The sequence below is a fragment of the Panthera pardus genome, unplaced genomic scaffold (assembly GCF_024362965.1).
Source record: "Panthera pardus isolate Hobbes unplaced genomic scaffold, ASM2436296v1 HiC_scaffold_27, whole genome shotgun sequence".
NCBI lineage: Eukaryota > Metazoa > Chordata > Mammalia > Carnivora > Felidae > Panthera > Panthera pardus.
Window position 1 is genome coordinate 88,702,806 of NW_026526843.1, and position 27,620 is coordinate 88,730,425.

General features: G+C 39.1%; 1 protein-coding gene across 13 annotated transcripts in view; it reads left to right on the plus strand.

Annotated features, from left to right (window-relative positions):
* Positions 1 to 27,620, plus strand: part of CASK (calcium/calmodulin dependent serine protein kinase) — a 232,040-nt gene that overhangs the window by 105,655 nt on the left and 98,765 nt on the right. For all 13 annotated transcript variants that reach the window (XM_053891690.1, XM_053891693.1, XM_053891691.1 and 10 more), the window contains exons 6-8: positions 493 to 615; positions 15,917 to 16,000; positions 26,922 to 27,021. In XM_053891690.1, coding sequence (XP_053747665.1) covers positions 493 to 615; positions 15,917 to 16,000; positions 26,922 to 27,021 — 307 coding nt within the window. The remainder of the gene's footprint in view (positions 1 to 492; positions 616 to 15,916; positions 16,001 to 26,921; positions 27,022 to 27,620) is intronic.

The window sequence follows — 27,620 nt, forward strand, 5'->3', positions numbered from 1 at the left end:
GTAGCAGTATATGTTTTCTAAAATACTGAAATTGATATACAGTGACCAAAATATCCTAGTAGGAACTTTGCATAACTTCACAATTACTGTGGATTCCAGTTTTTCAAGAGAGAAGGTTTTAAAAATTTCTTTGAAATTTTTAACCTAAAAATTTTATTTTAATCCTTTCTAGATCAAAGTATCTAGTCTCTTCAGCTAAGGTAGAAACTGAAGTTGTGAGCATTCTATTCTTCAACTATTAAAAATATTATAACTTCTGTGACATCAAGAACATATGTAAGGGATGCTTATTGATACGAAACCTCATATACGTACCAACAGCCGCCAAAGACTTGCCTTTGTCCTCTTCCTTAGAAAGCAAACCTATAGAATCAGATTTCTGTTCTTTGAGAATTGTATTCACATTGAAACAGTGTAGGAATGTTACATCAATGGTGAATGTTAACTTCTCCCTGGGCAGTAACTATGTAATTTTCCTTTCCTTCTCTTCAGATGAATCCAAGGCAGTGGAGCCATATCTCTGAAAGTGCCAAAGACCTAGTCCGTCGCATGCTGATGCTGGATCCAGCTGAAAGGATCACCGTTTATGAAGCACTGAATCACCCATGGCTTAAGGTACCTGAGCCCATAGGTGGCCATCTACACTTTGTCTGAACCCTTCCAGCAAGAGGAGTATATTGCTCCTCAGGGCAACTCTTCGCATCTTTTTTCTGAGTCCTTTTTTTTTTTTATTCTTTGACTTTTATTCATCTTGTTTGCTGTTCCTGCACAACCTCTGTAAATATCTGACTAGAGGAATATACCATTCTAGTGACATTACGCTATCAGCGGGATTAGAAGCACATTTAGGCAGAATGTACCAGGGAGGAAGGCCTGTTGGTTGTCCACCAACACAGGTTCCAAAGATGTGCAGCACGAACAAGTGAAGTAGTACTGTGTTTGTGACCAAAAGTTACAATCTTGGGTGTAACCATATGGTTCGTAACATTACTTTTACTTCAAGAGATACTAGATATGGATTGACTGTTTTCGGAAAATACTAGCTTTTAAAATTTTATTTATTTATTTATTTTGAGAGAGAGAATCCTAAGCAGACTCCCCACTGTCAACGCAGAGCCTGATGCAGGGTTCGATCTCAGGAACAGTGAGATCATGACCTGAGTCAGACGCTTCGCCAACCAAGCCACCCAGGCGCCCCGGAAAAAGCTCGATTTTTTTTCAATTCTTTCTCTATCCTATCTCACAGATGCATATTAAGGAAACTGGTAACTTGGGACTTCGACGCAAAGCACTATTTAATTAAGACATTATATGGTTCGGTAATTCCAGGAAGTTCTCACCGTACAGGTGAGAAAACAAAGGCTCAGAGAGGTTGAGAATCTTGCCCCAGGTCACAGAAGTTGTCAGTGGTTGGACCAGGATTTTAACTGAGCCTACCAAACCATGCTTTACTTTGCGTGCAAGGTCCTCTCTTTTTCACTTACTCAAGGACATCACTCCAGCAATATTCCCTTTCCTGCATCATTGCTTTTCTGTCTCTGTTGAACCTAATATGCTACAGTCTATTTTTATTACACACATACACACACGCACACCTTCCGACCCTACAACCATCTCCAGCTTCCACTACCACACTTGTCAAGTCAGTAATGACCTTCACATTGCTAAAGTCAAATCTCAGGCCTTCTCCCTTTTGGCGTCTCAGTACCATTTGACACCCATCCTGAAATGCTGTCTTCCCTTGGCCTCAGGCCTCCTAGCTCTCCTGGTTTCCCTTCTCCCTTTCTGGCTGTGCCTTCTCAGATCATGCTGATTCCTCCTCATCTCCCCACATGCACCTCTTCACATTAGGGTGCCGCAGGCCTCCATCCTTGCTCCTCTTTTTCTCTGTCTCCACTCAGGCCCTTGGAGACCTCATCTGGTTTAATGGCCTTTAAATGGCCTTTAAATGCCCTTTGTACCCTGGTGAGTCCAGAATTCATACCTTGAAACCATGCCTCTCGCTGGAGGGATTCTTTCTTAATCCAGTGTACACTCTCGCTTCCTGACACCTCTTACTTCACCCCCTACTGCTCTCCTCTTACTCTGTTCCCTGCATATTGGCCTCACTGTGGTTCCGCAGGCAGCAGGCACATCCTGGCTTCAGTGCCTCTATGTTAGTTGTGTTCTTTCCGTGGAACGTTCTTCCCCAGACATAGTCATGGTTTCTTCCTTTACCACCTTCAAGTCTTGGCTTAGCTATCAGCTTCTTAGTAAGATCTTTCCCGTTCACTCAATCTAAAATTACGGAGAACGCCCCCTGCCGCCAGTATTCCCTGTCCCCTCCTTCCCTGCCTTAGTGTTCCCCATAGCATTTGTCACCATAAGACACACCTATATTTTGTTTGTAGTCTATTTACCCCCTATAAACTACAAGCTGCAGCAGAGTGGGAATTTGGAGTTGTTAGTTCACTTCTGTCCAGCATTCTACTAAGTGTCTGGCATAGACTAAGTGCTCAATAAATATTAGTTAGGATTTAATGAATGAACGAAGGAATGTTCATTATATGATACCATGCTACTTCTCCAGAGAGAAGCAATAAGATATTAAAGTGTAGATTAATGATGGATCTTAGTGGCAACGACACGGAATGATGATATTAGAAAACAATTTTGAGATTCCAGTGGATCTTGAGTCTCCTTAAGAATATTATCAAATCCACATTCAACCCTCTGATATGCAGTTCTAGTTATTCTTGACTTGAAACATTCAGTTCTGGTTATCCCTGATTTCCCCCAGAAGAGAGTAGGTAAACAGTTTTTAGATACATTCTTAGTATTTTTCCCCCCAGAAATGACCAGTTTGGTGGGGGGGAGGAGGACTCCTGTTTCTCCTTTACCTTTCTCAGTTTCTCCATAATGGGGATCATTTGTTCACTAGAAGCTAGTTTAAATGCCAAAGAACAATGAAAATGGTAGCCATATGAGTCATTTTTAAGATCCTTTAGAAAAGTTAGCTTTCATTATCATACTTACCTTGACTACTAACATTTATTTTTGGAAACCCTCATCCCTGCAGTGAATATACTTCTTGTTCTAAATAATCTGAATACGTAGTAGATTTCCGGCACCAGAGAGACAATAGACACAAAAATGTCAGTAACTTAAATGAAAAAGTTCCAAAAGGCTGTTTGAGCTCAGAATCATGTGCCATGTCTGAACTAGTTTACCTTGACGCCTTATGTTTTATCTGAAGATGGAATAATTCCATGAGAATGTTATCTGGCTGATGTGTACAGGCTTCTTATATTTAAATATATGTCCATGTATACTTGCAAATCATTACTGTGGATGTAATTCGTGTTGATTTAGTAAAACACTAAATTTAAACTATAGTTCATGTTATGAAAAACTCCTGTGTAACTGCAAATTGAAGAAATAAGATGATGAAAATACTTATAATGAAGAGTGCCCAAAGTCATAATACCATAACTTTGTGTCAAAAAAAAAAAAAAAAAGATTTCTTTGGTAAAACCACAAGAAGAAAATGTCCTATTCAATCATTTCATATAAAAAAAGACTTTGAGGAAATAGTCTAAGTAATATACAAATATCTTAATGATTGTTAAAATATAGTATGTTTAATGCCTTTATCTAAATTAGTGATGTTTGCTATGAATATTCATTCCAGCAAAAGTAAGACCAACTAAAATTGTACTTTCCTTATAGATGGCTGAGCTCTTTTCACACCCTTTGTAACCTTAATATGTAGACCCTAAAGTATATTGACTGTAATAAAACATGAAAAGAGTATTTCTAGAAGGCTAGTCCGTTTGAATTTTGGAAAAACACCAGAGAGAGAAAGGCGGCAGAGTCAGGCTGCAAAATGGATTTTCAGATTATACTGATAAACACCTGGAAAGATAAGCTCAAAGAAGCCACAATGGAGAAGCCTCACAGGAGTACAGAAGCGTGGGCTCAGGGAGACCAGTGAGGTACAAGAGAGATCACTGTCTGAAACTCCAGGGAAGACCGCACGTGTTAGTGTGCCTGAAGGGGGCCCTGGCCTCCATGTGGGAAGTCCAGGAGAGCACAGGCGAAGCATCACAAAGTGTTCAGGCCCTGTGGGAGTGGGGGGCAGGAAGCAAGCTAGTATAATACAAACAGCCATTTGAAGGATTGCACAATGGTAGACCAGAAATTCTGGTTTGAGGGGAGAATACGTATGATCTAGAATTGCCAAATTAAGTACTTTGTTTTGGTTTTTATTTTGTTTTTTGACTTTTTTTTAACAAAATTTTTATTAAAAATTTTTTAAATTTATTAAAAATTTATTTATTTTTGAGAGAGAGAAAGACAGGGTGTGAGTGGGGGAGGGGCAGAGAGACAGGGAGGCACAGAATCTGAAGCGGGCTCCAGACTCTGAGCTGTAAGCACAGAGCCCAACATGGAGCTCAAACCCACAAACCGTGAGATCATAACCTGAGCCGAAGTCAGATGCTTAACCAAGTGACCTACCCTGTTTTTTATTTTTTTAATGTTTATTTTTGAAAGAGAGAGAGAGAAAGCGGGGGAGGGGCAGAGAGAGAGGAGGACAGAGGATCCAAAGCAGGCTCTGCACTGACAGCAGAGAGCCGGACATGGGGCTCAAACCCACAAACTGAGAGATCATGACCTAAGCCGAAGTTGGACGCTCAACCGACTGAGCCACCCAGGTGCCCCTTAAGTACTTTGGATATTAGGGTGTAGATGGTAAAAAGCTCCTGCAAGCTTTTGAGTGATGACACAGTGCAAGCAGCATGCTCGTAGAATTCCTTTGGACACTGGATGTACAAGCGTTGTCTGTCAGAATACAAGAGCTAGAGGCAAAGAGAGCCTGTAGAAGCTGTGCTGTGACAGGAGTGACAGGGGCCTGGACCCGGGGAGTAAAGGTGGGAGTGGGAAAGAAATACTCAGACTAAGAGATTTTAAGGAAGGAAAACTGATGAAGCTCAGTGAGTGATTCGAGGTATTTAGAATTAGGAAGCCCACAGGAAGGTTAACCATGTAGAGTGGAAATGATTCGTTATAAACCTTTCATGTTGAAATAATTTCAGACTCACAAAGAAGTGGCAAAAACAGGGACGCCTAGCTGGCTCAGTCGGTAGATGTGCAGCGCTTGACCTCAGGGTTGTGAGTTCAAGCCCCATATTGGGTGTACAGATTACTTAAAAATAAAATCTTAAAATCTTTAAAAAAAAATTAAAAAAAAAAAAAAGAAGTGGTTAAAAACAGTACAGAATTCCCACGTGCACTTTGCCATTCTTCCTCCTGGTGATAACACCTTATATAACCAGAACTAGGAAAATGGCATTGGAACACTTAAACTGAAGGCCTTACTCGATTTCCACCAGTTTTTATATGCATTTGTGTGTGTGTTTCTGTGAAATTTTATCATATGGAAGTATATAAGCATGACCATAATCGGGATATAGAAGTGGTCTGGCACCCTTTAATGATCACATCCTCTCCCTACCCGGAACCCCTGGTAAATATCGATCCATTGTCCATCACTATCATTTTTGTCCTTTTGAGATTATTAAATAAATGGGATTATACAATATGTAAACCGTTTAAGAGAAACTCACATCTCCTGTGTGTTTCTCTCTTCTTCTCAAGCAGCTACCACACTCAACAGTGCTTCTGATGCCAGGTGTGCCTGGGTGTTTTCCCCACACCAGGCAGTTCTCTGACACTACCTGGGTGTCCTACATTTTAATTCCGTTCTGACACTAACTGAAGTCCATGCAGATCCCACAGGTTAAAGGCTCGGTCCCATGAGACTCTCCCCCACTTCCGTTGCCAATCACAAGGAGTGGGTCCCCAAGTTACCCACAACCTCTGTCTGACTTGACTACAAATTGGAGGTTCCTATAACCCACGCACTCCCAACTTTGGATTTGATTATTTGCTGGAACAGCTCACAGAACTGAGGGAAACACTTACATTTACCTGTTTATTATATGCTAAAGAATATGGTAAAGGATACAGATGAAAAGATACATAGAGCAAGATCTGGAAGGATCCCAAGTGCAGAAGTTTCTGTTCCCACAGAAGGTGGGGTAGACCATGCTCCTGGCATGTACGTATGTTCATCAACCCAGAAGCTCTCCAAACCCCATACTTTTGGAAATTTTATGAAAGGTTTTATCATGTAGGCATGCATTGATCATTAACTCTGTTTCCAGCCCCTCTCCCCTCTCAACAAAATGGGAGATGGGACTGAAAATCCCAAGCTTTTATTCATAACTTGGTCTTTCTGGTGACCAGCCCCCATCCAGGAGCCCACTAAGAGTCACCTCATTAAAACAAAGACACTTCTGTCACCCAGGAAATGCCATGGGATTTAGGAACTCTGTCCGGAACCAGAGTCAAAGACCAAATATGAGGACAAAAAATGCTCCCAGTGCTCTTATCACTTAGGAAATCACAAGTGTTTTAGGAGCTCTGCCTCAGAAGCTGGGGTCAAAGACAAAATGTTAGAACAAAAGATTCTCCTAGCACCCCTACTTAGAAGGGTTTTAGGGCTCTGTGTTAGGAACCAGGGTCAGAGACCAATATATATATTTATTATTACTTCACAGATTAGGTGTTTTTAGCATAATGTCCTTGGGATCCATCCAAGTTGTTGTGCATGTCAATAGTTCATTCCTTTTTATTACTGAATAATACTCCACTGTATGAATGTACAACACTTCTTTATCCATTCACCTTTTTAAAAAATTTTTTAACGTTTATTTTAGAGAGAGAGAGAGAGTACACGCGAGTAGGGGGAGGGACAGAGAGAGAGGGAGACACAGAATCCAAAGCAGACTCCAGGCTCCCAGCTGTCAGTGCAGAGCCCAAAGCAGAACTTGAACCCGTGAACCACAAGATCACCATCTGAGCCAAAGTCTGATGCTTAACTGACTGAGCCACCCAGGCGCCCCTGTCCATTCACCTTTTGAAGGGCATTTGGGTTGTTTCCAGTTTGGGGCTAATACAAGTAAAGCTGCTATGAACATCTATATACATCTATGAACATCTCCAAAGTAAAAACCTGTGAGTGGGATTGCTAAGTCCTATGGCAAGTATATGTTCAACTTTCTAAAAACTGCCAAATCATTTTCCAGAATACCTGTATGATTTTACTCTCCCACCAGCAGAGTATGAGAGAACCAGTTGCTCTATATCCTTGTCAGCACTTGGTAATGTCAGCATTTTTTAACCATTTGCAATTGCTTTTAGGAACATTTTTGTCTTTCTTAAAATTCTTTTGAAATTTTTATTTATTTTGAGAGCAAGAGCATGAGCACGTGCCTGTGCATGTGTGAGCAGGGGAGGTGCAGAGAGAATCTCAAGCAGGCTCTGCACCATCAGTGCAAAGCCGGATGTAGGGCTCCATCTTACAAACCCTGATCATGACCTGAGCTGAGATCAAGAGTTGGATGCTTAACTGACTGAGCCACCCAGGTGCCCTTAGGAACATTTTTATACCACCTGCTTAAAAATCCCAGTTGGATGATTCTAATATCTGTGCCATATCTGTGTTGGTATCTGTTGGTTGTCTTTTCTCACTTTGGTTGAGATTTTTTTATGATTCTTGGTATGAAGAGTAATTTTAGATAGTATGCTAGACATTTTTAGTATTATATTATGAGACTCTTATTTAAATCTTCTATTTTAGTAGGCAGCTAACCTGATTAAATTCAGAACACACATCCTGGCCCACTTTTAGGGCTGTAGCTGAAACACCAATTTCATTTTCAAAGCCTTTGCACTACTCGTCTGGTCTGCCCCACTTGTGCGCTGCTCAGAGGCTCATTCGAAACCTGGGAGACTAAACCACAGTTTAGTCTCAAAGCTCTTTGCCGTGTTGATCCTGGTCGGTTTTATACCTGGGTTTATTGGTGATGTGCCAAAGACTTCATACATAGATTTAAAGAGCCCCTTCCCCAGCTCTCTTCTCTTTGTGATACTGCCCCTACTCTCTAGGGAGTGGGGCGCCAACTCTTTGCTGTTGCTTGGGTCCGGAAGGGCTGGTGGAGGGGGGCAGGGGAAACAGGTCTGCTTACATGCTGTTCCCTGGGGGTAGGGTGGGTGCAGTCAAAAGGATTCTGTCCTCCAGAGCAAAAAACCTCTTCTCAGCCCTTGGCTAAAGAGAGTCAGATTTTCTTAGGGTTCATTTTTTGTGTGTTCCTTGTCCTTGGAGTTTCCAGGTTGCGGCTGCGCACATACCCAGGTGAGGATATGTTAAGAGACAAAAAAAAAAAAACAAAAAACAGTGATCTCACCAAAGGTCACCCCTCAGGTCCTGGGATCCCTCCCCAGTCGGCCTTTTCTCCAGCTTTCAGAGTCTTCTCAGTGATTCAAAAGGGAAAGCCTTGTTACCAAGAACTCTAAAGAATTAAACCTTGGAAGAAGAAGTGTTTATTCTGTTGAATAGGGAATTCTTTAAAAATCAACACCAATGCCCATTTCTTGCTCTAGAATCCAGGGATGCCATGTGTCTTTTAAGCCACTTTCCCTGGGCTTTCTCTCACATTCGGCGTTAGCCAAAGGACCAATTTCTGTTCTACCATCTGCAGAGACTACAAAGGGTGTGAAGACCTTTTTTTTTTTTTTTTTTTTAAATAACAGTGGAAATTTGTTCTGTTACATATACCTAAAATGTTAAGCAATTTTATTTTAAGCAAAATGCAGTTGGGGAGCACCTGGGTGGTTCAGTCAGTTAAGCATCCGACTTCAGCTAGGGTCATGATCTCACGGTTCATGGGTTCAAGCCCTGCACTGGGCTCTGTGCTGACAGCTCAGAGCCTGGAACCTATTTCAGATTCTGTGTCTCCCTCTCTCTGTCCCTCTCCTGCTTGTGCTCTGTCTTGCTCTCAAAAATAAATAAACATTAAAAAAAAAATAGCCCAATAGAAAAAAAAAAAACATGCTGTCACTTGGTTCACCCTTTTTGGAAGCTGTGAATAAAGACCATTACAAATGGGTCACAGGTTTCATACCCTGAAATTTTTACTATGTTTTATTTTTACCTTTTTCTTCTGCAATAGGAACATATTTTCAGTTAGAAAACAACCCAGCTTATTTAGTAAGCTGTTGACACACACACACACATACACACTTACAGCGCTCCCAAATTACTTTACATCAGAGGTTTGTACATGTTGACTAATAAAAAGGATTATTAAAACCAATCATGTGCTTATACAGCATCTTGTTTAATCTTTGTAAGAATCCTGTAAGATTAGTTTTCAAAAAGAAACAACTGAGAGAATGTAAGGTCATACAGCCAATATATAAATGACCCAGAATTTGAACAGAAGCCTTTCTGACTCCAGGGACACCTGGGTGGCTCAGTCGGTTAAGAATCCAACTCTTGATTTTGACTCAGGTCATGATCTCACGATTTGTGAGATCGAGCCCTGTGTTGGGCTCTGCGCTGACCACATGGAGCCTGCTTAGGATTCTCTCTCCCTCTGCCCCTCCCCTACTCATGTTCTCTTTCTCTCTCTCAAAACAGATAAATAAAAAAAAAAAACAAAACTCTGACTCCAAACTCATTGTCTCTCTACAATATTATGTAGCTCCTTTTTGTTTGGGTTCTTTCTCTTGTGTTAAAGACCTTGGGTTTGCTTTCTCCGCTCCCCTCTACTCTATCGAAATGCAAAAACAGCTTTTACTCAAAAAATAATGCAAAGCCCATTTTGATGTTTGCTTTTCAGTATATGTTGATTAAACATCACCAGGCAGATACCATATGGTTTCACTCTTATGTGGATCCTGAGAAACATAACAGAAACCCATGGGGGAGGGGAAGGAAAAAAAAAAAAAAAAAGAGGTTAGAGTGGGAGAGAGCCAAAGCATTAGAGACTGTTAAAAACTGAGAACAAACTGAGGGTTGATGGGGGGTGGGAGGGAGGGCAGGGTGGGTGATGGGTATTGAGGAGGGCACCTTTTGGGATGAGCATTGGGTGTTGTATGGAAACCAATTTGACAGTAAATTTCATATATTAAAAAAAAAATAAAAAATAAAAAAATAAACGTTAAAAAAATTTTTTTAAATTACATTTTCTATAAATTAAATTACATTTTCTATAATTTTATATATTAAATAATACAATGTATATATATTTTTTTCTGGCTTTTTTCACCCAGCATAATTACTTTGAGGTTCATTTGTAATTTTGCATGTATCAATAGTTTATTAAAGTATTTTATTCCTGAGTAGTATTTCATTGTGTAAACTCAGTACAATTGTCCATTCACTTGCTGTTGTATATTTGTGTCATCTACAGTTTTAAGGTATGTTATGGGTGGAATTATGCCCCCCATTCAAAAAAAAAAAAATAAATAAATAAACATCACCAGGCAGAACACAGGGTTTTTTTCGGTTTTTTTACAGTTTTTTAAATTGAAGTTTAGCAGACACATGTTGTATTAGTTTTAGGTGTACAATGTAGTGATTCGACAATTCTATCCATCGTGCAGTGCTCATTACAATAAGTGTAGTTACCATCTGTCACCGTACAAAGTAATTATAATATTACTGACTATATTCCCTGTGCTGTACTTTTCATCCCCATAACTTATTTATTTTATAACTGAAGGTCTGTACTTCTTAATCGCCTTTACCTATTTTACCTGTCCTCCCACAACCCTCTCCTGTGACAGCTACCAGTTTGTCTTCTGTATTTATGAGTCTGTTACTAGTGTTGTTTGTTCATTTGTTTTGTCTTTTATTTTATTTTTATTTTTTTAAGTATGCTCCATGCCCAGCGTGGGGCCTGAACTCATGACCTTGAGGTTGAAAATCACATGCTCTACTGACTGAGCCAGCCAGGTGCACCTGTTTTGCCTTTTAGATCCTACATATAAGTGAAATCACGTGGTATTTGCCTTTCTCTGTCTGACTTCATTAACTTAGGGTAATACCCAGTAGGTCCATCCATGTTGTGAATGGCAAGATTTCATTCTTTTTTATGGCCAAGTAATATTCTGTAATATGGGTACACATATACATATACACCACATCTTCCACAAACAGTAACAGCAATCCATTACAAGATTCCATTGCTTGTTATAAAATGGCAGTTTTATGCTTCTCTCTGCTAGTTGATTATTCAATAAATTCTTATGTCTTCTGTATTGGTGAACCTGCTCTGGCTAAGTGCAGGAAAAGGAGATTAAGTCCCTAAAGATAATAAAATCATTCCCAAGATGTTTTAGCATACAGAATCTAGCAGATATACAAATTGTAGATATTTTGACATCAGGTGTTGTATGTGTACTCGAGAAAAATATAATTTTGCTCTCCAGTGGAACTCTTGCTATTTTTAGTCATTAATATAGAAAATAAATTTTAAAGTGTTTGTGTTCATTCCTTAGGAACTTCACAGATAACAAGGTGAAATTTTGACAGGACTGACTAAAATTCTACATTTAAATTCAAAAATAAATTTTGTAAGTACAGGATACCAACACATTGATTTTAGAAGTGCCTCAGATGCAAACATGAATTTTCATTATAATAACAACTGTGATCTTGAACTTAATTTACAAATGTTGTATAGTGTGCAGATTAAGAAAACTAAGAGGCCCAATTCATACTAATTAATCTTCATCTGGTTTAATGCATCACCTTTTCCCCAACTCTATAATAGGATAATAATGATATATTCCTCCTACTTTGTTGTGAAGAGTACGTAACATAAACATGTAAAGCACTAAAAAAAAAAAAAAAAAAAACACCAAACTTGTAAAGAACTAGAACACTGCCTGGCACAAAATAAGCCCTCAGTACATGCTAATCATGATGATAACAATTATGTCCATTTGAGCCATTGCTTTTGAGATAATTAGCATGTAGCATTGTCTCTACTATCTTGTATAGTTGTTTTAAAGAACAACTATAAATGGGATACTGCCTGTGAAAGTCCCAAATTCAGTGCCTGGGACAGAGTTGAGTATTATCCTTAATATCTTCTAAATGTTTGTGACCCTCCAAAAATTTATTTCCAGACCAGACTTCTCTCTTGCACTCCAGGCTTGTATGTCCAAGTACCTACTTGAATCTCCACTTGAACTTTAGATATTTCAAGCATAACATATCCAAAACTATAGTCCTGATCTCTTCCCCATCTCTCTTGGTGTCAGACTTCCAGTTGCTCACACTGAAAAATTTGGTGCGGTCTTTGACTCCTCTCTTTCTCTCACACCCCACATCCATTCCCTCAGAAGATCCTGTTCTCTCCACTTCCAAAATATATTCAGAATTAAGAACTTCTATTCTTGGACGACACCTGGTGACTCAGTTGGTTAAGCGTCCAACTCTTGACTCCAGTTCAGGTCATGATCACACAGTTGGTGGGATCGAGCCCTGCATTGGGTTCTGTGCTGACAGCACAAAGCCTGCTTGTGATTCTCTCTCTCCCTCTCTGTCTGTTTCTCCCCCGCTCACGTGTGCTGTCTGTCTGTCTGTCTCTCCCCACCTCAAAATAAATAAATAAACTTTAAAAAGAAAAAAAGAGCTTCTGTTCTTGGAAAGACACTGTAGGAAAACCGAAAGACAAGCCATGAACTAAGAGTAAATATTTGCAAATTATGTATCTGATAAAGGACTTACATATTTAGATTATGTAAAGAATTCCTTCTTTTGAACTATAGTTGACATACAATATTAGTTTCAGGTGTACAACATAGTCAGCATTTATATACATTATGAAGTGATCACCATGATAAAATCTAGCATCTCTCACCATACAAAGTTGTTACAGTATCATTAACTGTGTTCCTTTTGCTGTACGTTATATCCCTGTGTCTTTATTTTATAACTGGGAGTTTGGACATCTAAATCCCCTTCCACTATGTTGGGAAGAATTCTCAAAACTCAATAATAAGAAAAAGCACAGCCCAGTTCAAAACGGGAAAATATTTGGAACAGACACTTCAACAAAGATATGTGGATGGTATATGAGCACACGCAAAGTTGCTCCACATCATTTTTCATTAGGGAAATACAAATTAACACAACGAGATGTCTATACGCACATGTATCAGAATGGCTAAAATCAGAAAGGCTAACCATACCAAGTATTGGTGAGGATGTAGAACAATTGCAACTGATACACTGCTATGGAAATGTAAAACGGTACAACCACTTAAAAAGTTTAACATACCCCTATAATACAACTCAGCCATTCTGCTGAGTATTTACCTAAGAGAAGTAAAATGTGTATCCATACAAAGACTTGTACATTAATGTTCATTACAGCTTTATTTGTAATAGCCAGAACTTGGAAACAACCCAGGGTCCATCAGCAGATAATGGGTAAACAGATTATGGCCTATCCTTACAAAGAAATGTCACTCAGCAATAAAAAGGAATCAGCTATTGATACACACAACTACATGGATGAAGTTCAAAACCTCTGTGCTGAGAGAAACAAGTTAGAAAATGAGTCTGTACTGTCTGGTTCCATTTATATAAAATTCTAGAAAATGCAAACCAATTGACAGTGACAGAAACAGTGGCTGCCCGGGGATTGGGAGGGAGAGGACTAAGGGACGTGAGGAAACTTTAGAGAGTGATGGGTATATTCAGGTTGAACACAGTGATGCTTTTATGGTTGTATATGTCAAAACCTAGAAAATTATACATTTTAAAAATGCAGTTTGTTATATGCTAATTACCCCTCAGTAAAACTTTTTTCAGAAAATATATTCAGAATCTATCTCCTCTTCATCATCTTTATTTTCTCCATCTGACTTCATCTACCATTTTCCCCCTAGATTACTGCAATAGCCTAACTGGTCTCCCAGCCTTTTTTTTTTTTCCCCTTAAACCCTTGTTCCCTTTTAATCTGTTCTCAACACAACAACCAGAGTGTTCCTTTAAACTTGTCAGATCATGTCACTTCAGTTCAAAACCTTCCTGTGGCTCCCTTTCCCACTCAGAATAAAAGGCTATTATATGGGGGCGCCTGCGTGGTTCAGTCAATTGAGCATCCGACTTCGACTCATGTCATGATCTCGCTGTTCGTGGGTTCGAGCCCCCCACGTTGGGTTCTGTGCTGACAGCTCAGAGCCAGGAGCCTGCTTCAGATTCTGTGTGTGTGTGTCTCTCTCTCTCTCTCTCTCTCTCTCTGTCCCTCCCCTACTTGTGTTCTCTCTCTCTCAAAAATAAATATTTTTTTTAAAAAGGCTCTTAAATGGCCTACCCCAGCCTTGTTGCCTCTCTGATCTGATCTACTATTTACTCCGTGGCACATGGGTCTTTTTGCCAGTTTTTGAAAACTCCAGGTGCACTTCTTCCTTTGGGCCTTTGTCTTGTTGTTCTCTCTGCCTAGACCACTCCCTCACCAGTTTTGGATGTCCTCACGGCAATTGGGCCGACTTTGACCACCCTATTTTAAATTGCAGTGTACCCATTCCCTCTTACTCTGCTTTACTTTTTGCTTTATCCCATAGCACTTTTATGATACTCCATAGTTTACCTTTCTGTATTTTCTTCTACTAGAATATGAGCTACACGCGGGCCTGAATCTTTGTTGGTATTGTTTACTTGTGTATCCCAAGTGCATAGATCAATGCCTGGAACATAGCAGGCTCTCAAGAACTATTTCTGAAATGAATACTTATTTAAGTCTTTAAGATACATTGACAAATTAGAGTAGAACCAAATTGGGTAATAAGAAGAATGACAAGAGGTTGAAGATTTTCATGAAGAATGGGCGCCTGGGTGGCTCAGTCAGTTAAGTGCCCAACTCTTAATTTCAGCTCAAGTCACGATCGCATGGTTTGTGGGTTCGAGCCCCGCGTCAGGCTCTGCTGACAGCGCAGGTCCTGCTTGGGATAGTCTCTCTCTCCCTCCCTGCCCCCCCCCGCCCCTCCCCCACTTGCTTTCTCTCTCACAAAAATGAACTTTAAAAATATATATACATGAGGAATAGTTGAGGCAACTGGAGACATCACAGAGAAGAATAGATTTAGTGGAAACATGATCCCCCTCTTAGCTACCGAGGAATTACTATATAGAAGAGGAAGAATGTTTGCTCTGCGATATTACATAGGGCAACGCTAGCCCAAACAAGCCAGATGTGGGCCCAGGCTAAGTAAACACTTTTTTACTTTCTTAGAATTGTGGTAAGCTGCCATAAAAGAATGATCACTCACTGGACAAAGTCAAACAGAATAATCGTCCTTCGGGGATTGAAAAGGATCCCACGTGAGGAAATGCTTGAATTAGATGGCCTTGAAAAGTTTGTTCTAGTGTGAATATAGTATGATCTTTTAACATCCAGTCATTCCTGGGGCACCTGGGTGGCTCAGTTGGTTAAGTGTCTGACTCTTAATCTCAGCTCAGGTCTTAATCTCAGGGTCGTGAGTTCACGCCCCACACTGGGCTCCACGCTGGGCCCGTTCACATGAATGAATGAATACATACATACATACATACGTACATACATACATACATACATACATACATACATACATAATGTGATCACTCACCTAAAAAAAAATCCAGTTACTCCTGACAATTCCGAATGCTCAATCATTTGTGAAGTTAATTTTTCAAATGCTCATTTTACCTGACAAGAACATGTCAAAGGTAACTTCATACCTTCATAATTATGATTTAATTATCTTTGCCATATAGCCATATATCTAAAAATTACTTGATCCATTATTTTAACCCTTTATTATTGCTGAAAATAAAATACTATTTTACTATCAGTTTTGACCTTCGTATCCCTCATTTGAGAATGTTTACCAGTATCATGGAATAAAATCTCCAGTATTTTAGAATTTAAGTTTCATGTTTAAGAAATGTGGGCTTCATTGTTTGTTTTAGATTAAGTTTCTTCACTTTTTTAAATGGCTACATATGTTCATTATCTTTCTTCTTTTATAGGAGCGGGATCGTTATGCCTACAAGATTCATCTTCCAGAAACAGTAGAGCAACTGAGGAAATTCAATGCAAGGAGGAAACTAAAGGTAATTAAAGAAATCAGCAAAAAGCTTTCCGACAGCTAAATTCTCACTTCTAAAAATTATTTCAATAAGGTTTTGTTTTTTAAATCATTTAAGGTAATATCTAAGTATGAATCTAAACAAAATGTTAAAATAAATGAAAGATTAATCACATTTTAGATTTGTATCATCCTAAAAATTTATAGCAGAGATGTAATTACTTTTGAAATAGGAATTTACTATCTTTTTTTACATTTTTATTTCAACGTTTATTTTTTTTTGAGAGAGTACGAGCCGGGGAGGGCAGAGAAAGTGGGAGACACAGAATCCAAAGCAGGCTCCAGGCTCTGGGCTGTCAGCACAATGCTTGATGCGGGGCTCAAACCCACGAACTATTAGATCATGAGCTGAGCTAAAGTCAGATGCCACCCAAGCATCCCAGGAATTCACTATTATTATCCATTATTGTTGAATATGAATGTAGGCCACATTTTCTCAAACTTAAATATTTTGACAAGAAAAATGTGAGTTTAGTTCAGTGGAAACAATACTGGATTAGAATTAATTAGACAACGATCACAAAGCAGTAAGAATCCCCACTACCTTGATCTACTAGAAAATATTTTAAAATTACTTTTCTTAGCTTTTCTTTATTCTTACTAGGTACCTTTCTCCTTTTACCATTCTCTCTATCCTCTATCTCACCAAAAAAAAAAAAAAAATGGTAATTATCCCATATGGGGAGCCCGTTTGATTTTAAAAGGTTTTGAAAAAGACCAAATATAAAATAGTAAGCTATTTTATTAATATAAAAATTAACGTTTATTTATTTTGAGAGAGAGAGAGAGAGAGCAGGGGAGGGGCAGAGAAAGGGAGAGAATCCCAAGCAGGCTCTGCACCATTAGCACAGAGCCCAAACATGGGGCTCAAACCCACAAACCATGAGTTTATGACCTGAGCCAAAATCGAGAGTCGGACGCTCAACTGACTGAGCCACCCAGGTGTCCCAACACTAGTAAAAAAAACTGTATGGGACATTTCCCCCCCTCTTCCCAACAGAGGAAACTCTTATATTGTGGTCTTAAAATTATTATTTGACTTATTTTTGATTACTGTAAAAAAATCATCTTTAAGTTTGTCCTCTAAGTGGTTGATTGGTTAGTAGTCCTCCTTAGCCATGTGACTCCCACCAACTATAAAACTTTATAAGTATTTTCGTATATGTCCTAAATTGCAGTAATATTCATTATTATTCAACCTCTGAAATATCTGAATAATTTCATATATACAGCTCTAGATTTTGAGGAACATTATGTGGATGGGGGAGAAAACTATGTAGGCCACGATATTATGCTATAGAGCTGAACTGTTCAGTCTAGTAGCTGCTAGTCACACATAGCTATTTAAATTTAAATTAATGACAATTAAATCAAAAGTGTTCCTCAGTCACACTAGCACATTTCAAGTGCTCATTAACTAAATGTGGCTAGTGACTAACGAATCAGATCACCCAGACATAAGACATTTCCATCATTGTGAAAAGTCGACTGTGCTACTATACAACAAAGGAAATTGTAACATGTCATTATTGGTGATGATGATTCTCCATTAAGCCTCTGTCCTAATTGTTTTTACAGTCAGCACTCCAAACTGGCTCTTCTCTATTTGCTTTAAAAGTCCTTGGCAAAAATAATTATTAAAGACATGCCATTATCAAGATGGCACCTAAAGAAGTTTCCCAAGACTTTGACATACATCTGAACCACTGTAGCCTACAAGAGAAAAAAAAAATCTTACTATCCAAAGTGAAATTTTGTCAGCTGTTCTTGAAGTTCATTTCTTCCCCAAAGGAACCATTAATTATACTTTTTTTTCTCAGTTCTTCCCTAGTCTTTTTAACTCTGGCCCTGCTTTGGCCTTTGTGACATTGCCCTGTCTGGGGCTGAACCTTTCATTGGCCAAGTCCAGGCCTTTCGCCATAGTGCTTAGGTTTGCCCATCACGAGAAACCCATGCTGTAGTTCTCCCAGTGCCACAAAACCAGACTTGGGCCTAAAATAGCCAGAGTGGTGACTAAGATTCATTTGGACAGGGCAAAGCTGTTACAGCAGAGAGGGGTCATATGAACTTACCACATCCCTTTGCAGGACTATTTAAAGTTTCAAGACCCACCAGACAACCTAGAATTAGGAATGTCAGCAGGGTTGTCATTGAGATTTTTTTCAGCTTCTGGTAAGGCTGTATTCCTTTATGTCATTCAGCCATCCTGGTTAAAGTATGTTATGCCTACCATCTGCAAGAACTCATTCTCCTCATTCTGCCTCTTCTGTGAGCTTCCAGAACACAGATTTCCACTTTACTAGCTTTCAGAGACCACCACACAACTGTTTCACAAATGAACAGCTAGGTACCCATCCTTGTATCCGGACACTGTTTTTAAGCTCCTCAAATGTTAGGCAACAACCTATTGTGGTTTGTTTGTTTGTTTCTTACTCCCTTTGAAATGATTAAAAGGGAAGTTCACAGAAAGCAGTAGAATATTGCTTTTCTTACTTAGAGGAAGGAAATTTTTATCGTCCATGGCGAGAAGAAAGAGAAGAACAGCATTATGGGAAAGAGTGGGCTCTGGAGCTACATTGCCTTCGGTGAATCGTGAATCGTGGCTCTGACACTTACTAATGTGTAACCTTGAACGAGTTATTTAAATTCTCTGTGCCTCGGTTTCCTTATCTACAAAATGGGGATAATGGTAATAGCTAACTCATAGGGCTGTAAGAATTTAATGAATTAATATATTACAGTAGTTACAAAAGTACCTGGCAGTCATGAGTGTTCCATACATGTTATTTGTTATTAACATTATTATTGTTGTTACTGTTTTACTGTGATTTTAATGTTTATACCTTTGACTTGGTACTCATTCTGTATATGAATAACTGTAATTCCAATAACTCCATACCATTTTAGCTTTTTTTCTAGTCATTGACATTAACACTTTGAAGTTTTTAAAAGCTTTTTAAAATCTATAGACAGGGGGCACCTCGGTGGCTCAGTTGGTTAAGCATCCAACTCTTGATTTCAACTCAGGTTATGATCTCATGGTTCATGAGTTCGAGCCCCATGTCAGGCTTCTCACTGCCACTGTGGAGCCTGCTTGGGATTCTCTCTCTGCCCCTCCTCCACTTGCACTCTCTTTCTCAAAATAAATAAACACTTTAAAAAATTCATTTAAGAAAATCTAAACTAATGGAGAGACATTTAATGTTCATGGATCGGAAGACCCAGTATTGTTAAGATGGCAGTGTTTCCCAAGTTGATCCATAGATTCAACACAGTCTCCTGAGCAGAAATTGACAAATTGATCCTAAAAATTCATATGGAGATGCAAAGGACTTAGAATCGCCAAAACAATCTTGAACAAAGGACAAAGTTGGAGGACTCATGCTTTGCAATTTTGACACTTAACTATAAAGCTACAGTTATCAGGACTCTGGTACTAGTATGGGATAGGAGTAGACATGTATATCAGTGGAACAGAATTGAGAGTTCAAGAATAAACCCTTATATTTGAAGTCAGTTGATTTTCAACAAAAGTGCCAAGGCAGTTCAATGGGGGAAAGAAGTCTTTTCAACAAATGGCACGGGGACAATTGGATATCCATGTGCAAAAAGAGACCTTTAAAATGCCACTTTTGGGGCGCCTGGGTGGCTTAGTCAGTTAAGCGTCTGACTTCGGCTCAGGTCATGGTCTTGCAGTTCATGAGTTCAAACCCCACATCAAGCTCTGTGCTGACAGCTCAGAGCCTGGAGCCTGCTTCAGATTCTGTGTCTCTATGTCTCTCTCTCTGCCTCTCTCCCACTCATACTCTGTTTCTCTCTCTCTCTCTCTCAAAAAAATGAATAAAACATTAAAAAAAAGTTTTAAAAGGCCACATTTTGGATGATTCCTTTTTTTTTTTTTTTCAGTATCTAGAATAGGTATTTATATCTGTAAATCCATAGAGACTGAAAGTAAATTGGTGATAGCCAGGTCTTGGGTAGTGACTACTTAATAGGTATGCAGATTTGGAGGGAGGGAGGTGATGGTGTTTTGGAACTAGAAAGAAATGTTGGCTGCACAGCATTGTGAATGTACTGAATACTGCTGCATTGTACACTTTAAAGTGGTTAATTTTATGTGAATTTCACATACCCCACTTGTTTTTATACCACGTGACAAAAATTCTTCTTACATAGTGGTTTCCTCTTCAGTACACTTAAGGGATATGACACATTCCCGTAGTAACAGTGGCTCACCATACCACTCAGTTCACCCAAGGGACCACCCATCCCTCAGCCCCAGTTATGCCAGAGGTTGGAGGGACGTGTGTTTATTAAAACAGCCTCATGGTTGATTCTGATATGTCCACCTTATTGAGAGTCATTACTCTCATTAAGCACACACTGTAATGGTTTTACAAAATTCTGTCATATTGTACATATCATAATTAACCAGCTGTTGGACACAGATTGCTTCCAGTTTTCCACAGCCATAAATATTTTTGCATTGCCCACCTTGGTATGTGATTATATTCTTAAGACAAGTTCTGTGCTACTGGAATTATTGGCATCAAAGTATGTATGTGTATTTAAGACTTGTGATTTCTTTCAATAACTTCCCCACCAAAAAGCTGTTTGAATAAATTTTTATGTATTTTTGGTGGTGAGTTTTACTTTTGAGGTTGAACCTTCTTCTCATTCTGAAAGTTTTGTGAAACTTTTTTATGCCAGAATATAAAACAATACTCATTATACTTTGCTGAAATTTCAAGACTATTACTCATTCATTACAATAATATCGATACTAAACAATCAAAGTGTTTTCTTTCCTTATTTATACATTCATTTTGGAATTTAACCTCTCAGCAGGCTTTAGGAGACAACAAATCCCTATGAGAAAATTATTTGGGCAATTAGCATTAACATCATTTTCAGACTACCTTTCACATGTAGATTTTTAAAAAGTTAATGGAACCCTGCATGTGATTTGAATTATCACACACTTCTTTTTATTCTCGTCTCTTGCGTTATTTTGTTTTTACATCTGTGAATGATGATGGGAAAAATTTTTTTTTTCTCATTTTGGTTACCAGATGTTTCAGATGTTGGGTTTTCCCCTCTTTTTGTTTTACACTAAGCTCTAGAATTTTAATACTTTAGTTTAAAAAAATCCTCTAGAAACAATGCTTCCTTTAATAAACTCCATAGGCCTCAGTACAAGACTAGATATAAGAATCCTATTTTCTCAAATCGAATATTAGGATGCGTGGGACAGACTGATCTAGGCTGTCTGGAAAAATCTGTGCTCTGTGGGTATGTCTTAAGGAGACACCCCTGTACGCTAACCCCAGGTGCCATCTACTTGGAGTTACTGAGCAAGGGGTCAGGTTGCAGGACGTACTAGGGGACCATCTGTTAGCATCTGAGCTTGTCTAACTAGGGAAGAGGCTGAGGAGAGGAATCTGTTCTAGAAATCATCTCCTTTGGTTCATGAATTATTTCTACCTCTAGAAAGCAAATTTCCCCACAGTGAAGCATGTCAAATAAATTTTGTAAAAAAAAAAAAGAAGAAGAAGAAGAAAAGAAAGAAAGAAAAAATAGAAGCAGTATTCTGTATTTGGGTAAATTTATTGCATTCAGTTTAGGAAATGGTTAAGTTGAATCCATGTGATTCCGTTTAAAGGATAAAAACATTTATTCCTTACACTGTATATACAAAAAATGAGGGAGATTTCCGATAACTACAGTTTTCCTGTATTGATTTTGCAAACCGCAGAAGTATCTGGTCTGTGTGCTTCTCTAAATTACCAGTTGGTCCCTCAAATTCCTGAACTTTGCAGAACTAGAAAAAGTTTGTTTAGTGATACCATTTTCCAGCACTTTACGATGCTGCACTCTCTCACGCAATAGCCACTGGCCATATGTGCTTACTTAAATTTTAATTTTAATTCATGCGTGTCAAATGAAATTTTAAATTTGATTTCTCAGTTGCACTAGTCACATTCAGTACCACATGCAGCTGATGGCTACTGTACTCAACAGTACCGGTATAGAACGTTTCCATCATCCCAGAAAGTTCTTTTGTACAGCACCATCAGGAGTCTTGGCACCTCCAAAAGTAATGCTTACCTCTAAACATCACCTTCTGAGAGGTCAACCAGGAAGCTCTAACAGCTGCCTTTTGGCATGCTGCTCCTTTCTGTAAACTCAACAAGAGCTAACTTAAGGATTTATCAAGGACCTTTGTGCCCTGATGAAAGCCAGCATTTACATATAGTCCTCTGCTGTAGTAAGGGGTGGTGCAGAGGCAGTAAGACAGCACAGCAGCCATGGGCTCCAGCTACTCAAGAGCAGTAAGCCTGGTGTCCAAAAGGCACAGCTGATTCTGAAAACTTACTCCAGTATAAGCAGTTTACATAGATAAAAATTGGAAGTGATTTTGATCTTTCTATTGACTTTTACAAAGCGATTCTATTAGTTTCTGATTGTGAAATATAGGACGTATTACTTCCTAAGTTCGGCTGTCTAGCTTTTGAAAGCTATTGTATACATTAATCGACCATCTTTATAAAATGCTTTCACAGAGTCCAAAAGGATTCCTAAGATACTGTTCTGTGCAGTTGCTCTTAAATATAGTCCTATCTACTATACTTGCAAGTCTCATTGTTAACCTTCTTCACAGGAAATAGCACAGCGAACTTTAGTCAGATGGCCCAACTTAATGTGATAAAAAATTCCTGGTTTTAGACCTGCATCTGAGTTTTGTTTGAGTATCCTACACACATAGACTGTGCCGACTCTACTGAATGATAGCATTGCTTGTGACTGTATGTACAGAGATCGGGAGCTCTGATGTAATCAAACCTCTCCCCTCATTATCTAGGGCCTACTTCTTACATGTAATCAACCCAAATCCTTTAACATTTCTGCCTTGAAATGATTTTCCGGCCTTCTGGATCATCTCTGTTCAGCCTCAACCTCTCCAAGTCCTTCACCCTTTGTAGGGCTTGAAGTTCAGTGCTCTTAACCCTAGTAAGATGATCCTTTCTCAAATCCTTATGTCACATGTGGATTTGTATCGCCCTGTGATGGGTTTTGCCCCCTTAGTATATTACAACATGACTGTGTGTTATTTTGCCACTTGGGTGCAAACCCAGTTTACTCTCCATGTCATCTGAAAACTTGTGTGTCTTGTATCTAGACTTTCTAAAACATACCTCCCTGTTGTGCTATCAAATCCCATGGTGCTTGTTTCTGAGCTCAGGGAGCACCAAAAAGGGAGTACTGGCCCTTCGTGGTGGTCTTCAAGTCAGCAAGTCCTCTGTATTCACTCTCCTGTACCTTTCTTAATAACTCTGTTGCCTCCTTAGGGGTACCTGGGTGGCTCAGTCAGTTAAGCATCTGACTTTGGCTCAGGTCATGATCTCACGGTTCATGAGTTCAAGCCCCGTGTTGGGCTCTGTGCTGACGACTCAGAGCCTGGAGCCTGCTTTGGATCCTGTGTCTCCCTCTCTCTCTGCCCCTCCCCTGCTCATTCTCTGTCTGTCTGTCTCTCTCTTTCAAAAATAAACATTAAAAAAAATTTTTTAATAACTCCATTGCCTCCTTAGGTGCATTCAGTAGTTTAACTTAGCAGAAGTCTGAGCCAACCATTTTCTTGTTTTCCACTTCCTTAAATGAGGCACAGAATCATCTAACTGGGAGTATTCCATTTTGATGTTTGACATACTAACAATAGTTGAGATTGAGTTGAGAATTAATTACTCGTAGTTCTTTTTTTGTTTGAATTTAGAATCTGCCTAACTTGCTTAGTCCAAAGTTGCATCTTTAATGCTAGTTATCTTAGCAGACTCTGAATAGTCTTAACTCACAATTGTTATGTTTCACTCTCAGAACATACTAAACTTTCCCTTCTAAATTAAAGTAGGCAGAAAACTTCTTTGTCAAAAATGTGATAAACTGGGAAGCTTGAAGAACTACCTGTATAAGATGTAGATTGATGTTGCTGTACCCACGGTCTCTTTCATAGCAATAATGTAGTACAGGAGTTGGCACACTATGGCCTGCGTGCCAAATCTGGCCCATTGCCTATGTTTACATGTAAAGTTTTATTGGAACATAGCAGTGAACATTCGCGTACATATTATCTGTGGCTACTTTCATGCTACAATGGCAGAGTTGAATAGTGTCAACAGAGACCATATGCCCTGCAAGCCTAAAATATTTACCATCTGGCCCTTTACAGAAAAAAATTTTTGACCCCTGGTACAGTAAAAAACCCTTGAACTTGTGAATAGACATTCTGTCTACTCTTGATTTTATCTCTAAGTTGGCAGCGACCTTAATAGGTTGCTAAGCCTCTCTGGACCTCAGTTTCCTCATATGCAAAATGGGTCTCTTAGAATGAATCATCTCCTAAGGTTATAATTCTATAAATCCATAAACTGCTTTGGAACCGTTTTTGCTGTTTTACATAATAGCTTTGCATCGAATATCCAAACCACATGCAGTCACTGAGTTGAGAGGACTAAATAAAGAAAACTGCTAACCATAAGATAAATTAGGAACTTGCTACTATTGTTATAAAAGAATTTACCTCTCAAGGCTCTTTGAAACAGTGCTTTCCTGGCAGAAGTTATTTGTAGATCTTTGATCATAGTAGTAGCTAGACCATGCCTTGAGATATAAACCCACCATATTAAGAAACTCAGTTGAACTTCATTTGGAAATAAAAATAAAGCATCTCTAAAATTTAGTTTTAGTGTGTGGGAAACTTTTGATACATAAAAATTCCATTCCCGCCCAGCTTTTTAGGGAACATGGTATATATGTAAAGTGAAATAAGCTTCTACTGTAGAAAGAAGAACTCAACATTCAGTGCTGTTTTTTTCATCGCAGTAGCTGACTATCAAATTCCGCGTAAAGACTTCTCATACATTAACCCTAGACTTTCAGAAATCTGAAAAGTTGGGGCTCCTGCCTGTCTCAGAACTTGCGATTCTTGATCTCGGGTTATGAGTTCAAGTCCCACATTGGGTGTAGAGATTACTTAAAAATAAAATCGTAAAAAAAGAGAAAAAGAAATCTACTAAGTTGCCTGGGATGGTGTCATTAAGATCACTTCTCTGGTTTTTTTTGCCTTCCCTTTCTACATTCAGTTCAATTCAATTCCATTTATATTTGTAGAAAGAAACCCTAACGTGACCCCCCACCAAAATGAAACTTGTGGAAATGTGTTTCTATTAATGTTTTCATATATTTAATAAATGCCTAAAAAGATTTATCTTTCTGGGGCGCCTGGGTGGTTCAGTCAGTTAAATGCATCCGGCTCTTGATTTCAGCTCAGGTCATGATGGCACAGTTCACGAGATCGAGCCCCATGTTGGGCTCTGCACTGAGAGCACGGAGCCTGCTCTGGATTCTCTCCTTCTCTTTCTGTCCCTCCCCCCTACGTGCTTTTCTCTCGCTCGCTCGCTCTCTAAATAAATAAATAAACTTTAAAAAAAGATTTATCTTTTCAGAAAAATCCTCAAGTTCAACATTTAAAATACAGACTATGTAAGTGATTTAATCCTTAAACTACCTAAATGAGTAATTCTACCTAGACCAGCAAAAGGCTGTGCTCACGTTCTAGCTCTATATTACTAAGCTTAGTGACAGTTTGCACTTACAAAATGCTTTACAGTTCACAAAGCACTTTCATATACATTATGACTTTTGACAATTCTGTAAGGTAAGTTATGTCAGTTTTAATATTGACTCAAGTAGTATCAGGCAGCTAGAAAGTGGCCCAGCCAAGGAACACACCCAGATATTCCGACCCATGCCTAACAGTAGCGGAATTGAACACTTTTACAAAATAACTGGTATTGTTCTTCTTGTTACTGAAACAATTCCCAAGATTTCTCCACCCAGCAGTCCTATGTCATGCATTCCATATGACAATAATTCTCAACTAGGAATCAGGGAAACCTGTGCATGTTGTTTAAAGAGTCACCTGTAGAGGCGCCTGGCCAGGTAATTCAGTGGAGCGTGCAACTCTTGATCTTGAGGTTGTGGGTTTGAGCCCCATGTTGGGTAGAGAGATTACTTAAGAAATAAAATAAGGGGCACCTGGGTGGCTCAGTCGGTTAAGTGTCCGACTTCGGCCCAGGTCATGATCTCACAGTTCGTGAGTTCGATCCCCGCATCAGGCTCTGTGCTGACAGCTTGGAGCCTAGAGCCTGCTTCGGATTCTGTGTCTCCCTCTCTCTCTCTGCCCCTTCCCAGCTCATGGTCGCACTCTGTCAAAAATAAAGAAACTTTAAAAAAAAATTAAAATAAATAAATAAAAACAAAATAAGATCTTTAAAAAAAAAATAAAAGGAGTTACCTGTAGTTGGTTCTGCTTTGTGGCCTGACTGAGAGTAACACATAGTCATTCACAAAAAGAGAGGGGGGCAAAGATATTAAAAAAGGAAAAGTGACTCATTCCTACTTCCCAGAGATAATGCGACTAACATTTTGGTATATGTTTGGTCTTTATATCCGTATTAATCTTTTTTTTTTTTCAAACATGAGGTCATACTATAGATTGTTTTAAAACCTTTTTTATGTAACTCACAAGCATCTTTCTGTTTTATTAAACATCCTTCAGCATCATTTCATAGTGTCTGCAGAATATTCCGTTTTGTGTACATGATTGAGTTCAAGATGTGAATGGTTTCATGTACTTTCCCAATCCCCAGCAGTGTTCTTCTCATATATGCCCATGTGATTAATCTCAAGGAATCCAAACTCATTTACAAGCTACCCCTCTTCTAGCTGTCACCTCCTACAGGTTTGACTTTCTGAATAATCCTTATGTTTGTTATTGAACTTTTTTACACGTATGTGCTTTAGTATCTTTTTCCATCTTTTTCTTTTAGGGTGCAGTACTAGCAGCTGTGTCAAGTCACAAATTCAACTCATTCTATGGTGACCCCCCCGAAGAGTTGCCAGATTTCTCCGAAGACCCTACCTCCTCAGGTAATTGGACCATTCGTCCATTCACCAGTGTGAATCATTTGGTGTCTACATCTTCTCTTTTCCACCGTAAATAAACCTTTCCTGTGAATCCAGTCAGATCTCCCAAGGAATTCTGAGGAAGTTTGTCAGCAGCCAAATTCCATCCACATGTGTCTGCTTCCTTCTAATTTTACTACCGAAGTCGCTTTCCCCTGCTACTCCAAAACCAGCATTTTACTGTTTTCCTTTTACCTCAGAAGTACTTCTTCCCTTTTCCCCACTCCAGACCCAACATTGCATTTCATCCAATCCAACATTGTAGTCAGTCTTTTTGGATCTTTCTGATTGCCTTATACCCCAACAAAAAACTTCTTTTTTATTTTTTTAATGTTTATTTATTAATTTTGAGAGAGAGCATGCACGAGCCGGGGAGGGGCAGAGAGAGAAGGAGAAAGAATCCTAAGCTCTGTCAGCACAGAGCCCACCATGGGGGCTCAAACTCACGAACTGTGAGATCATGACCTGAACTGAAATCAAGAGTTGGATGCTTAACTACCTGAGCCACCCAGGCACCCCCAACAAAAAAACTTCTGATACAAGATTTTCCCCTGTCAACTATA